This window comes from Hyperolius riggenbachi, chromosome 9, assembly GCF_040937935.1.
Source record: "Hyperolius riggenbachi isolate aHypRig1 chromosome 9, aHypRig1.pri, whole genome shotgun sequence".
NCBI classification, from domain to species: domain Eukaryota; kingdom Metazoa; phylum Chordata; class Amphibia; order Anura; family Hyperoliidae; genus Hyperolius; species Hyperolius riggenbachi.
The window spans coordinates 63,843,136-63,859,235 of record NC_090654.1 but is presented as its reverse complement, the minus strand read 5'-3'; the positions used below and the strand labels follow the sequence as shown (position 1 = coordinate 63,859,235).

At 45.4% G+C, this 16,100-nt stretch overlaps 1 protein-coding gene across 1 annotated transcript; it reads right to left on the bottom strand.

Annotated features, from left to right (window-relative positions):
* Window positions 1–203: 203 nt before the first annotated feature.
* On the bottom strand, window positions 204–15,870 carry RPL9 (ribosomal protein L9). The gene is made up of 7 exons (XM_068251556.1): window positions 15,763–15,870; window positions 15,563–15,678; window positions 13,860–13,955; window positions 10,731–10,863; window positions 4,812–4,892; window positions 1,975–2,084; window positions 204–263 (listed from the first exon to the last, which is right to left on the bottom strand). Exons 1-6 carry the CDS (start codon window positions 15,806–15,808, stop codon window positions 1,978–1,980), a joined length of 579 nt encoding a protein of 192 aa, XP_068107657.1. The 5' UTR covers window positions 15,809–15,870; the 3' UTR covers window positions 204–263; window positions 1,975–1,977.
* Between the last annotated feature and the right edge of the window lie 230 nt (window positions 15,871–16,100).

The window sequence follows — 16,100 nt, the reverse complement described above, 5'->3', positions numbered from 1 at the left end:
GGCTGTAACATCTTATATTTCTGCATAATATGCCATTTTGCTATGCATTCTATATTCTTCTCATATGTATGATGCAAATCAATAAAAATGTTATGAAGACAACTCCATATGGCTCCTGTAATCACTCAGTATGCTAATGCTTTATATACTGTGTGCTGTGTAGTTTATAAAAACCTCAACAAAAAGCAAACTACACAAAACAGTTACATAGATAAGTGGACTTTATTGAATGCAGCTCTGGGTTCGGGACTTCCAAATTCAACCTGAAAAAAAAGTGATAAATGTTAGTAAAGGAACAGTCTGACCAAAGGTACAAAACTTGTGTTCTCATGCATTCTACTTACACATCCTACTGACCTACAGATAATCACCACATCACACATACTAACTTATAGCCCAAGGGGTTTAGTTTTATACGTGAAATCATTACAACAAGCTACGGTTTAGGAAATTCTACAGACTGAATACATTTATAATTTCTCAAAATCTGAAGAGTATTTGGAAACCGTTAATACACCTCTGTGTATTAACGGTTTCCAAATACTCTTCAGATTTTGAGTAATACAGCAGAATCCCTTTATAGTGAACGCCAAGGGACCAGGAAAAGTAGTTTATTGTATCAGAATTGGTTATACGTTGTATATTTATATTTGCTGGGACCGGAGGACTGAGTTTACTACATAAAAGTAAGTTTGTACTGAGACGTCAAGGAGGGGCAGCGATCGCGTTAACCCTACAGGGCTGGCTTTTATTAGGAGTACACATGGTGTGGCGATGTCAAAAGACAGTTAACCCACTCGGCATGTAGCAGGTATAGTTGCGTTGGTTACAGGACAACCTAAATGGACTAATCTAAACAAAATATCCATTAAACAGATGTAATTAGAGCAAGTCAACTGAAAAACATACAGAATTTGACCTAAAGTGGACCTGAACTCTTGCACAGGACAGAAAGGTAAAAGAAATGCACCCTGTATGCATTTAGAGATTAGCAGTCTAATTCCACCACCTCAGTGAATAATCACAAATTGTAATTTGATCCCTCAGCAGTGCCTCAGCAGTGCCTCAGCAGAGAGCTAATTGGTTAACACAGGATGTTAATGACTGCCTCCATGAAAGCAGGAAGTAGACAAACTAATTTATTGCAGGATTTGCATCAGCTGGCTCCCTGATACTGCACAGGCATGGCCACACTTAGAGGAGCGCAGCCCCGATCAGATTACAGACAAGCCCTTGTCTAATCTTTGGAGAGACCACAAGCATCAACAGGGACCAAAGGCCTCTACAGAAGGCCCGGACTGCATTGCTGTCTCTCTTCCCTCCCCGCAGAGTGGCAACTCACCTAATCGCAGCTTCTATACAGTGTGCCTCCTGTACATGGCAGCATGCGAGCGAACCCTCTCCGTAATGCCTGCCCCTCCGGGGGGGGGGGGGGGGGGGGGGGCAGGAGGAGAGGAATCCGGACTTCCGCAGCAGGCTGGATTGCCAGCATGTTAGCCTGGTATGGCACGTGTGATTTTGTGCCTGACCTTCAGCTCGAGTATACTTTAAGCGGTTTATTACCACCGTGAGATCAAATATGTTGATAAAGGGCACGATTCCCAAAGTTTATTTCACCTGTTTTTCTCCTTTTCACCTTATCGATATTTCTCCTTTTCACCTTATCGATGTTACTTTAAGCTTCCAAAGAGCAAAATATAATCGTAATAGAAAAGGAATATTGAAATGAAGATAATCAGGAGCAACTTACTTTGAGTGATTATTTTGTTTGTAAATATGCTGAAAGGTTATTTTTATCTATTAGTTGATTAATAAGTCATTGATGAGAAGTTTTGTGAATAGAGCTCAATATATAAAATGCTACTACATACACCCCAGGAATCACTCAGCACAAATGCAGTGCAACTCTATTTAGCCAGAGACAGATGTAAATGGGAGTCATTTTTTTATTCTGAGATGTATTTTTCAGCCAACCTTTTATTCATCAGCTGTCTGGACTGTTCCCTTCTCTGAGACGTAGATACCGTCCAGGAATTTTCTGATATCTTTGTTCTTCACTGTGGTGGCTTGCTGGATCAATGCGGCTAAGATCAAAAGATGGAAATCAGAAAGTTAAATGTGGAACAGAAGACAACGTTCCTGTGCAACGTGATACTAACTAGTGCAGCTTCCTCAGGGGCTTAGGAGGATGCATAGGCCTGGAGAATGAGCCACCTCAAAGCATTGCGAGACCATACCATGCTGGCCTAACTGCCAATAATCACAACTGCATGCAACTGCATGTATCATGGAGAAAAATCAAGTGCAGTAACAAGATTTACTCTTCATACAGCTGATTGAGGTTGACAAAATATTTTCTTTTAAGCAATGCACATTGCCTGGCTGTTCTGCTGATCCACCCTGCATGTAATAGTTTTATCCATAGACCCTGAACAAGCATGCATATCAGATGTTTTACAAAAATCTGACTAGATTAGCTGCATGCTTGTTTTAGGTGTGTGATTCAGACACTACTGTAGCCAAAGAGATGAGCACTGCCAGGCATCTGTTATTTAACCACTTCACCCAAATGTAGTTTTTACCCTTACGGACAAGAGCGATTTTCACCTTTCACTGCTCATCCCTTTCATTTGCCAATAGCTTAATCACTACTAATCACAATGAAATGGTCTATATCTTGTTTTTTCACCACCAATTAAGCTTTTGGGGGTTGATATTTGTTTTCAGTAATTCTTTTCTATGCATTTCAAAGGGAAAATCAAGGGGGGAAAAATGAATACACTTTCTCCAATTTCATCCCCTATAGTTTCAATATAAACACTGCTACTGTACACAAATCCCACACATTTTATCTGCCTATTTGTCCTGGTTATCACAAGATTTTAATTATGTCCCTAGTACAAAGTATGGTGACGATATATTTGGAAATAAAGGTGTATTTTCTCACTAATCTCACGTGCACAATGGCAGCAGCGCTGTGACTTATAAAAACACCGTTAAGAGGCTCTAGCAGGACGTCTTTATAAGTCTTCTTGTAATTAAGTGGTTTAGGGGAAATAAATTGCCGGGGGGGGGGGGGCTTTGGAGTGTCAGGATCTTAAAGAGGCTTTCACCGTCCTATATCAAGCCACTGCAGCACTGGGACCCTTTACAGTGGCCTCACTGCGGCCCTAAGGAGGACAGGAAGGCCTCTTTAAAGGGAATCTGAAGTGAAAGTAAAACTTATATAATTGTATGTGTAGCACAGCTAAAAATAGAACAGTAGTAGCACAGAAATGAGTCCTATTGTTTCCAGCACAGAAAGAGTTAAACTTCAGTTATCTATGTAAAAAAGCTTCTCTGAGCTCTGACTAATTTAGTCGGCTTCAGTGCTGTTTTCTGAAGCACTTATACAAAGAAACGGTGAAAGACAACTTCAGATGAGATTTTACTGCAGGAGTTCAAAGGATCATTCACTCTGTTCTGTTTCATAGTTTAAAATGCTGGTTGTAGTTTGTAAACTGCAAGTATTAGAGAATGACGTAGCGTTATTTAAAAAAAAAAAAAAAAAAAAAAAGCTATATTAGGGCCCATTTCCACTAGTTCTGCATCAGTTTTTCTGCATCCAGATTTCTGGATGTGGCCATTTAGAGCCCGTTTCCACTACATGCGGATTCTGGATGCAGAAAAACTGACTTCAATGAATGCCTATGGGCCGGTTTCCACTAAACGCAGTTTGCAGATTTCACATGCACTGTTTCCCATACAATAAAAAAAAAGATAGTGGAAACAGGCCCATAGGCATTCATATAAGTCAGTTTTTCTGTATCCAGATTACGCGTGTAGTGGAAATAGGCCCTAACTGAAAATAAAAAAAATAAGACTTCTTTGCCGTTAATGTTCTATTAATTATTCATACTACACATACAATTCATTATACTGTAACCATATGAGTGTTTCGCTTCAGTGTCTAATAAAGGTGAACAAATACTAAAACTTTGGAAAAGCACATCTCTTCCTAAAACAATGGCAAATCGATCACACTACCAATCGAATACCAATCGGACATGTCGGATTTAATTGATCAAATTCGATACGATCAAATCACACAAAAAAAATTGTATTGTGTAGATGAGGCTTTAGGGCCGGTACACATGGGCGGCAGGCAGTGTTGGGGCGGCCAGGAAGTCGCGTTGTCCTGTGGCGTCTCGTTCGGTGGCAGCAGTACGGAGATCGTCGCGATCAGCGTTTCTCGCCCCTGCAGGGGGGACATGAATCCGCGCCGGCTAGCCGTCCCTGGATGTCGCATGCGGCTTCTAGGGACGGCCGAAACGACGAGTTAAATTGGGATCAGAACGCCGCATTTATGAAATCGACGGTAACCGCGCAATTCTAAACGTTCCCATTCACTTGGAGGGGGGAGGGGATAGGGTTGAGTATGTATCATGTATGCCACTGGAACATTCTCATTAGGCGATTATTTTAGATTATGACAAGACAGAATGTATATTGCGCTTTTCTCCTGGTGGACTCAATGTGCGTCAGGGCTGCAGCCACTTAGTGCAGGCTCCATGGGCAACCAGGATCAGTAGGGATCCTTGCACAAAGACTCCTTACTGTTTTATGTACTGCTTGAGCCAGGATTCAAACCCGAGTCAACTGCTCAAATCCTACATCAAAGACAACAGGTAAGTACACTATCCTAATAGGTCTTAGTCACTCTGCACAGTTGTCAATGGTCAATTACAGACAACCGCTTACAAGCTTAGACATTTGGTATGGATGCCGACTGCTCCAGATAAAAGCTAATTCAGCAAACATGGGTAACATACCTGAGTTTGAAACCAGCTCAATATCATTGCCTTCAAGAATCAGCTCATCCTTCTGGGCTTGAGACAAGGAACAGACAACACCTGGAAACAAGACAATACAACAGAAACTGATTTAACTGGAATCCACATGAATTGCCTAAATACAGCAAAAGCCACTTCTCATCAACTTCAAGAGACCTGGCCAAGTATTTTACTCTATCGGAGTGTCATACCTTGTAAATTCATAGTCAGGACTGAGTTTACTGTAGTGACATTCTAACGTACTGAGAAGATGAAGTTGGCTGCAGTTTAATAGTAATGTTTCCAAACACAGGTGTTGGCGATTGGCATTCTGTGGTCACCAGGCAGTACAAAACCAACTCATGCCATGTCTGAGTGGAGCAGTGCTCCAATGTGTCCCCATAAGACCGGGGCATCTCCATGGAGAATTACCAGTACCGAGGTGCTTCCCAGTGCCCGGGAATGCCAGGTGGTGCACACACTGCCTGCAGCTGCACATGTGAAACTGGCCTTACTGTTACATTTAAATACAGCACATGGCTGTGTGAAGAAAAAAAAAAAAAAGAAAAAGCCGTTTAACTTACCTGAGGCTTTTTACATTCCACTGCAGTCATCCTGCTCCTGCACTGACTTTCCATGAGCAGCAATGACCCCCTCAGAGCTGGCCAGTCACAGATAACTGCATGCATGGCTCCGAGCCACAAGCACCCTAATCGCACTCCTGCTGCTGGAAGGGCTCTGCACATGTGCAGGAGCGATTTTCCCATACTGCAGATAAAGCTTCCATGCACAGGAATGCGATGAGGCGCATGGTCGGATAGTTTAGAGGAAGTCGCCACTGCTGCCTGATGGTCTTGAAAGGATTGCACGGGCACAAGATGACTGCAGGGGGCTACAAGAAGCCCCAGGTAAGTTGACCTTTTTTAAAGAACAACTGTAGCAAGAGTGGTATGGAGGCTGCCATATTTACTTCCTTTTAAACATTACTGGGTTTCCTGGCAGCCCTACTGATCAATTTGGCTGCAGCAGTGTCTGAATCACACCAGAAACAAGCATGCAGCTAATCGTCAGATCTGACAATGTCAGAAACACCTGATCTGCTGCATGCTTGTTCAGGGTCTATGGTTAAAAGTATTAGAGGTAGAGGATCAGCAGGAAACTGGTATTGCATAAAAACTAACTATGGCAGCCTCCACATCCCCTCATTACAGTTGTCCTTTACAGCATCAATTTTCCTCACAACAAATATGCCAAAATTGGACAAACTGACAAGTATTTACTAGGTAGGGGTGAAAGATGAGTTCAATATAAAATTCTAACTTTAATATGACTGTTGCCCCCTGCCGGGCAGCGATTCTAACTTCCTGGTGCCAACCACGATACATAATTGTTTCAAGGGGGAATGCAAAAGTTTTCTAACCACTCCAACTATTATTAAGGGGAACCTTAATGGAGAGGGATATGGATGTTTCCTTATAAACAATACCAGTTGCCTGGCAGTCCTGCTGATCTCATTGACCAAAGTAGTGGCTGAATCACAGACCTGAAACAAGCATGCAGCTAATCCAGTCTGACTTCAGTCAGAGCACCTGATCTGCATGCTTGTTATGGGGCTGTGGCAAAGGATCAGCAGGAGAGTCAGGCAACTAGTATTTTAAAAGGAAAAATCCATATCCTTCTCAATTTAGGTTCCCTTTAAAATCTAAGGGCAAACCAGGGGGTCGCAAGAAGCAGCATTCACAAGGAGTCTGGAGACTCGCTCCACACATCAGTTTCACCCACCAGTCTGCCTAATAAGCCCCCACAACTAGGGATGAGCTCCGTAGAAATACTGCATTTGGATTACAAATAGAGTTGCAATCCATGGCAGTTACCTTACCCTTCTCACTCCCTATAGCCGATGCGCTCCATCATATTTTATCTCCAATGCTTCCTCCTTAAAACCCAGAAGGTGAAAGTATTGGAGGGACATGGAGCGTTTTGGTTACAGGCGGCGACAAGGGTACGTTAACTGCCCCAGTCATGGCCCAAAACTTTACCGCAATTCAGAATCGGACCACACTAGAGCTCATCCAGACCTACAAAATATTCCAGAGCACCCACCAGCAATAAACTGTGCCATACTACACTGAAGATGAGCACCATGCTAGACGAGTGACAATTCTGAAGGGAGGCGTGTGCAGGAAGTAATGTGTCATCACAAGCACTGAAATGCTGAAGGCATTAATTACCATGTCAATAAGCATATTCACTGCCATGGCAATAGTGGCAATTCCACTGACATTGACCAGAAGCACACCCAGAGACATTCAGCCAGCAGACATGGCCAGGCTCATTTACCACTCAGCCATCAGAACCTCTAGTAATGTTCACAAACATCAGGCAAGGCCCATTTACCATTATGCAGATGAAGGCATTTCCAGTCATGAACCAGCTACCCCCAGGAATATTTCCAGGAGTGTTAACACTATCAAGGACAATAGCCAGTACACCATCCAAGGAAACCATTCAAGTGTTCATGACAGGATTGCCATATACATTTCCTATAAAATGTACTTTCATGTCATGAATAGAAAACCATTACTTGTGCTTTCAATTTCCAGCTTTAAATTTGTATGGTGTTCATCAGAAACTGCAAGCAGAATATATGAGATGAGACACAAACTTAAAGAGAACCCGAGGTGTGTTTAAAGAACGTTATCTGCATACAGAGGCTGGATCTGCCTATACAGCCCAGCCTCTGTTGCTATCCCAAACCCCACTAAGGTCCCCCTGTACTCTGCAATCCCTCAAACAGCAGCCGTGCTGTGAGGCTGTGTTTACATCTGTAGTGTCAGTCTCGGCTGCTCCCCCGCCTCCTGCATAGCTCCGGTCTCTGCCCCCATCCCTTCCCTCCAATCAGCAGGGAGGGAAGGGATGCAGACGGGGACTGGAGTTCTGCAGGAGGCGGGGAGAGCAGCAGACGGACACTATAGAGATAAACACAGCCAGCTCTGACAAGCTGTTTGTCAGCAGCGTGGCTGTGATTTATGAGGGATTGCAGAGTGCAGGGGGACCTTAGGGGGGTTTGGGATAGCAACAGAGGCTGGGCTGTATAGGCAGATCCAGCCTCTGTATGCAGATAATATTCTTCAAACCCACCTCAGGTTCTCTTTAATGAGTGCATTTTTGTTCAATCAGCCTGTGTGGCTGCCGATGCTCTGAGAGGCGCCATAAAAAAAACCAACTGATTTTAGTGTATTTTAGAAGTATATTATTCAATTCATATAAAATAAAAGAACTGACACTATTGAACTTCCAGATATTTGGATATGCCATTCAGACACCCAGAGGGATAAGATCATCCTCAATGCCTCCAATATAAACTTCCATACAAATTTAAAGAGGAACTGAAGACTGCTAATACGCGGGGCCACGTGTATCTTTCTTTGCGTTAACTTGCATTGAAGGTAACATGAAGGATACGAGTGGCCCAGGGTGAGCAGGTGCAGTTGACTTACAAGTCGGCAGTAAACTGCACCGCGGGGGGAGAACGGAGGATCATGCAGGACCGGCGTGGGACAGAACAGGTGCAGGGGGCTTGGTGAAGCCCCAGGTAAGTGAAACAGGTAAGTGAAACTTTTTAAAGCAATCTTCAGTTCTGCTTTAACCTGCTGAGCGGTCTGGACGAGCTCAGCTCGTCCAACACCGCCAGAGGCTGCCGCTCAGGCCCTGCTGGGCCGATTTTCGTCAAATAAAAAGCAGCACACGCAGCCGGCACTTTGCCAGCCGCGTGTGCTGCCTGATCGCCACCGCTCTGCGGCGATCCGCCGCGAGCAGCGGCGAAAGAGGGTCCCCCCAGCCACCTGAGCCCAGCGTAGCCGGAACAAAAAGTTCCGGCCAGTGCTAAGGGCTGGATCGGAGGCGGCTGACGTCAGGACGTCGGCTGACGTCGATGACGTCACTCCGCTCGTCGCTATGGCGACGATGTAAGCAAAACAAGGAAGGCCGCTCATTGCGGCCTTCCTTGTTTATTCTGGGCGCCGGAGGCGATCGGAAGAACGCCTCCGGAGCGCCCTCTAGTGGGCTTTCATGCAGCCAACTTTCAGTTGGCTGCATGAAATAGTTTTTTTTTAATTTAAAAAAACCCTCCCGCAGCCACCCTGGCGATTTAATCAGAACGCCAGGGTGGTTAAAAAAAAACCCAAAACACGTTCTTTAGTTTTTTTTCCGTCAAGAAAACTGAGGATATGACTATGGAAGTGCAGTGAACTGAACTTGTTGTGCCCACTTCTATCATCCAATCATGCACGGGAATAAAAGTGTGACAAAGACTGCTTCATTTCACATTCAGAATGGTATTTTTTTTGCAGAGAAATATGTTAACTTTGGGAGTGCAACACAATATAAGCTTCTGTTCTGTTTGGAAAACAGGTACAACAAAGAACTTCAGGCAAAATTATTTAACCAACAATAGGAACGGAACTGAAATCTATATAGGTTCCAGAGGCAAGTGTACTTTAACCACTTGCCGACTGCTCCACGCCAATTGGCGTGAGCAGTGCGGCAGCCCCAGGACCACTCCACGGCCATTGGCGTGAACTGTCCTCTATGGGGCTAGCAGGAGATCGCGCGCATCCCCGCCCTTCAGTCTCTCGCCGCTCGGGAGACTATTTGCCGTCTAACTGCTTTGTACAGCGCTGCAATCAGCAGCAGCGCTGTACTGGGGACAGCTGTGTGACACGGCTGTCCCCCTGGATGACAAGAGAGTGATCGGCTCTCAGGCAGAAGCCTATGACAGCCGATCGCGTGATTGGCCAGCAGGGGAGAGGAAGGGAGGGAAAGTAAAAAAAAATAAAATATTAAAGTTTATGGAAAAATAAATATGTATTAAAAAAAACCAAACAAACAATGTGGGGACGATCAGACCCCACCAACAGAGAGATCTGTTGGTGGGGAGAAAAGAAGGGGGGAATCACTTGTGAGCTGAGTTGTACGGGCCTGCAGCTTTGCCTTAAAGTTGCAGTGGCCCAATTAAGTAAAAATAGCCTGGTCACTAGGGGGGGGTTAACACCGCAGTCCTCAAGTGGTTAAGCCCCAGGTATGTATATTTTATTGGTAATCCACCATCTCAGGTTCCCTTTAAAGAGTACCAAAAGCAGACAGTGTATAGATTGTAGGACACTGAGGCATGTTCTCTACCCAATGACATGCATCTGTGTCCTTCTGGTGCCGCTGTCAGGCCCTGCTGTCCCCCCTCAAAGCTAGTGACAATCTGATTGTTGTCCTTTTGCCCTTCCAGACATCAACCTGCTTCCCCTGCCTGTCACCTCACTCCCTCGCCTCCTCCAGTCAGCAGCTAAGATGTGACCCAGGAAGTACTTCCAGGGTGCGGTTATCTTGGATTTCTTGTGCCGGTTGCGGAGGATGAACGGGGCCACAGAGAACTGCATGGAGCAGCACAGATTCATCCGGGAGGCGGCGTGGAGCAGTTTTTTTTTACTTTTTCGATGCAGCCTCAGGTTCTCTAAATATTTGTGTGCCAGAGGTTCATCTCAGTTTAAGACAAAAACAACCTGGCATCATCACTGCGGTAATCTGTATACTCCAGAAGCCACTACAAGGGTGATACAGATTATATGGACTTTAAAAAGAATAGGGAAGCTTTACTGCACATCTTTTATAAATCAGTCTTCAAATAGCTGCTACAGCAAAGACACCACATGCAGCTCAGGTAAACAAAAAGGATAACAAAATCTGTACTTTCTGCAATTACGCATGGAAAATCTTGTGCCAAAGACCACCCTACAAAGCTGTGACGAGCACAGGCAGCAGTGCCACCTTTGTCAAGAATTATATTGAGCAGTTTGTATTGCATAGAAGTTAGCAACTGAGCTTTGCTCTGTATAGGTGCATAGCTACAAATGCCACTTTACATACCTGGTCTCATGCGTACCCTGCGGATGTACTTTTCACCCAAGAAGTTTCTGATTTCTACCAGTGACCCAGTTTCCTGAATAACTACATTAATGGGAAAGTGGGCATACACGGATCTCATCTTGTAACGAAAACCCTGGAAAATAAGTCAAAAACAGTTTTACTGAGTGCACCACAGGCTACCAAACACATACAAACAGCCCAGAAAGACTTAGCATAAAGGTGCGTACACACGCCGGACTGGAGGCAACGACTGCTCCGTCGTTACCTCCCGCTGGGTGGGCGTGCCAACGACAGTCCAGCGTGTGTACGCACCTTTAGTCAAGACAGTTTTTTATTTTTTAAAGGCTTTGCAAAAATCATTTAACGTAAACCAGAGATCTGAAAAGAAGATTTGATACTCACCCGTGGCTCTCTCCTGCAGCATAAACACATCAGAGTCCCACGCCGTCCTCCCACAGACTGCCTTTCAGCCCGGTAACTAACTCTGTTGGGTCCAGTGCAAGTCTACTGTGTATGCGCGGGAGGTCCCCGCATGTGCAGAAGACCCAGACTGCACCAGTTACCGGGGCCGCCTGGCAGACCACGGGAGGACGGTGTGGGACTCAGATGTGTTTATGCTGCTGGCGGAAGCCCCAGGTAACTGCAGGCAGGCCGTTCCAATTGCATGATTATTGCACTGCCACACACCATATCAAGCATGTCAGGCTGAGATTTTCCAGCATGTTTGCTATCGAAACATGCAACTCACGATTGGGCATGCTCTTGGCAGCACCAATTTTCATCAGATTGGATGGTCCATCGGCTGCCAAGTCAAATGATGTATGGCTACCTTTACCAACTGTCCCTCAGAAGAGCGCACAAACTCATTTTACAGTCTAATAGCCGTGACTTAGTTTAAAGATCAGTATGACGGTGAGACCACTGATTGTGGTTGGGCCAGAGGTTAACTGCACTGTTTGGTCCATTTCAAGTGAACCAGAGGTAAAAAAAAAAAACAACAACATTGATGACAAACGATTGGATCTGTCCTCTTAAAAATAACTTTTAGATACCCCATAAATTATTTTAACATGTACAAAGTACAGTGAATGTTGTATTCTGCCAGGAAAACTTATGGTGGTAATTTGCCAGTGATGTTTCCTATATTCGACAATACGGAAGCTGTCACTTGCATGCCTGAAAATTAACTTTTTCAAGCAGCAAAATAAATGAAACAGTCTGGCTATTATATATGTTTTGCACTGTACATACACGTTTCTCTCAAGTCGATTTGGGAACACTTTAAGAGCCACGTGTCAGCTGTCCCAGCAGGGACACCTCACTGGAAGGAAGGAGACTGGGGAGGAGTACAGGCATGTCAGGCTGCCTGGCACCTTCCACTTGCTAGGCCCTAAGAGCAGGATCATGCAGGTAATAATATAAACAGCTAAGAGAAATGTTTTTATTTGTATTGAGTACATGTTTTCTAGCAGGAGTTTTATCCCAGTAACAAAGGTATAAGCAGACCATACATGCATCGATTTATTTCCATTTGGCTTTCAGCAGATTCCACGAGCTGCAAAATGGGCTCTATTCACAAAGCTTCTCATACTTGACTTATCACCTAATATAATAAAACTAACCTCTCAGCACATTGACAAGCAAAAGAATCAAAGCAATTTGTTCCCAATTGCCTTCAATTCAATATTACTTTTATTTCCTTAAAGAGGAACTGTAACATAAAAATATCCCCTGGGGGGTACTCACCTCGGGTGGGGGAAGCCTCCGGATCCTAATGAGGCTTCCCACGCCGTCCTCCATCCGTCAGGGGTCTCGCTGCAGCCCTCCGTGGAGTCCGGGCAGCGGTGACGTCATTATTTACCTTCCTGGCTCCTGCGCAGGCGCTCTGACGGCTGTCGGCTCCGAACTACACGGAAATACCCGATCGCCGTCGGGTCCGCTCTACTGCGCAGGCGCAAGTTTCCTGCGCCTGCGCAGTAGAGCGGACCCGAATGAGATCGGGTATTTCCGTGTAGTTCGGAATGGAAAGCCGCCACAGCGCCCCCGCTGGAGCCAGCAAAGGTAAATATTGAAATGACAGTCGGCACAGTCGCCGGCTGTTCGGAGGGCTGCGGAGAGACCCCCGTGGGACAGAGGACGGCGTGGGAAGCCTCATTAGGATCCGGAGGCTTCCCCCACCCGAGGTGAGTACCCCCCAGGGGATGTTTTGAATGTTACAGAGTCTCTTTAAAGAAAACCTGTAACATCAAAAGTTCCCCTGGGGGTACTCCCCTCGGGAGGGGGAAGCCTCAGGGTCCCAATGAGGCTTCCCACTCCGTCCTCCGTCCCTCGGGGGTCTCGCTGCAGCCCTCCGAACAGCGGAGATGTAAATATTTACCTTCTCGGCTCCTGCGCAGGCGCTGTGGCGACTCTCTGCTCCAAAATAGGCAGAAATACCAGATCGCCGTCGGGGCTGCTCTACTGCGCAAGTCTCCGGCACCTGCGCAGTAGAGCGGACCTAACTGAGATCGGGTATTTCCGTCTACTTCGGAGCCAAAAGCCGCAACAGCACCTGTGCAGGAGCCTGGAAAGGTAAATATTGAACAAGCTGTCGAATCTGTCGGGCCGCTGTTCGGAGGGCTGCAGCGAGACCCCCGAGGGACGGAGGACGGCGTGGGAAGCCTCATTGGGACCCTGAAGCTTCTCCCTCCCAAGGAGAGTACCCCCCAAGGGAACTTTTTGATGTTACAGTGTCTCTAATATTTTTGGTCTTTCGGAGCTTAAAAATAGAGCAGGTGAAAGTAGAAACCAGATGAAAAAAGCTTTGTTAATCATGCCCAATATGTCTTGATTTTAGACAAAATATCAAATGATTAGGAGTTCACCAGGAGCAGCAGTACATTGATGGCCCATACATTACACCACCCAAAGCACCCTCTATAGCGTGTGACCAAATTTCCCCTTATAACCAGAATTTGTATGGGCGCCCTCCAGACTTTCGCAGTGTCTACATTTCCTGCTTTACCATCTGAAAAGCCCTTAATTTTTTTGAACCTACATTTAGAAGGCTGGGCTTGTGACAGGAGTACATGCCATTAAAGCTTACTTTGTAAATTAGCTCAATTACATCTTTAACATTGACAAACTTACCATTGTGACTCCCTTGATCATGTTTTGCACATGGCTGCAGATTGTGCGTACTGTGGCCAGCTCTTTTCTGTTGCCCCACCATTTGTCAACTCGGAGCTGCAATACAGACAGAAGACAGCCAATAAGCATCTCAAATATTTCCTCCATAAATCTTTGAAAATGAGGAGAAGCTAAACCAGCAGATATTAACAGGGCTTAAAGACTTGAGCTCAAACCCCTGGATCTGGGTGTTTTGTACAACAAACCCTTGGCCTGTATCCTGTAGAAACCACCTGCTTGAATGGTCGAAGGAAAAAGCATTGTGCCTGCGCAAGTAACAGTAATCCGAAGCAGCTCGGCAGCTCCATTGCTACTGCACAGATGTGTTTGCACGAGAAGAAGAGCGTGGCCCAAATGTTAAGGAAGGTCCCAGTGAGCGGCAAGAAGTGTCAGGAGGGCCTGGGAAGCCTCAACCAGGATCAAGAGGTTTCCCTCTTATACAAGTATGTCTGCTCCTAACCCTTTTTCGCATTATGTTATTTTTAACCTCCCTAGCATTAAGGACGAGCCTGACTAGTCCTAATAAAAAGAAAGAAAAAAAAACAACTAATATTGGTAAGGACGAGTCAGGCTTATCCAGTTGTTACACTTAATCTCGTCCCCCGGCGTGTCCCTCTGATGACGCTGTCTGAGCCCCCTTGCACACCAATTCAGATTCATTTTTTTGTATTGAATCCAATGAATTTCAGTGGAGGGGGGGGGAAGCAGCAAACAAAGCTAAAAAAAAAAAAGTGCATTTTTTTAAATTGTAGGCAATGCTTGCAAGCAGTCTGCAAATATGCTTACAATATAAGGAGAATGAAAAAAAAATGATTTTGGCACAATTTCAGGGAAATCAGGGAATGCCGGGGGAGGTTATTACATGACCAATGACATCACACACCAAAGTCACATTCAGATGCTGCTGGAAGTTTAGGCAGCATGGCTGAGCAGGGAGGAGCGTGTGCCGTTGTGGTACCGCAATGGCAGTGGAGAATAGAGCAGCAACAGAGCCGGAATGGTGAATATACCAGTCGGCCCAGTGCTTTTCAGCGCAGGTAGATTTGGGCGCAGCCGGCGCCACCATAGGCCATAATAGGAATTACAGCTATAGCGGCACTCAGAGTAACGTCAGCACCGTCAGAAGACGGAGCTGAAAGTTGCTTTTAAAACAATAATTTGGCCTCCAGCAATCACTGGAAGCCGAATTATATCATTCCCCACTATCCATGGTGGCCTGGAGGGGGAATAGTAATGAACACAGCCAGGAATTGTGCAGGATCAGCCATATACTGGCTGTATCCTGTGCCGATTTCAAACCAGTAAGCATACCACGTCACTGGCCTAGTCTACAAGCAGACTCAAAAACCCAGCGGCAGCCCTGGGGACACCAGCCTAGTGAGGGAAATAAAAAAAAAAAAGTATTGGAGCTGACTTTTGAAAGGTTTATCCAGGACAGGGGGGGGGGGGGTCGCTGGGAGAGGGTGGAGGCTATTTAGCATGTTTGTGCTCCTTTCGTCAGGTGTTTCCAATGGAGATGGTCCTGCCCATTTCCCTATTGTCCCTTATAATGGCTAGAGAAATAAGGAATTTAAAGCCATTAAAAAAAAAGAGAAAAGAGCATGCTTGTTAAAAGAAAAAAAAAATGAATGCCAGGAAATACTGCCAACAATTGAAACACTCACCCTCTTCTTCTGTCTGCCCAGTAAGCTCAGCTCTACATTGATGTGGTTGAAGTTCTTCCGCAGGGTTCCTCGGGGCCCCTTCACAGTTACTGTGCGGCCCTTCAAGGAAATACTGACTGTTAAGAGAACACAGATAAGTGGTCAGAAGCATTGTCATGGCAAACAATGATAAATACAGTTCCACAATGATAAACACCCACCCTTGGAAGGGATGTCAACAGTCTGGTTGCTGAGAATGGTCTTCATTCTAGGGAAATAAAACAGTTTAATTAGGAAATAAACATTTCCCTGAAGAAGCAATATAGAAGCCCTTAAAATACTGATGCTAGTCTACTTTAGGGGGCCCAGCAGGAAACCTCATAGAGAAACTCCTCTAACCTGATTGGGTGGACAGCACACTCATACTGGTAGATTTCAGATGGGGTGCCCACACTATTCAACCAACCACAGCGCTTTGTGCTGTAATTGGAGAACTGTTCCCTGCTGGGTCCCTAAAGTTCTATACACACCTCTCGACTTATTTCACCTGTCGGGGATT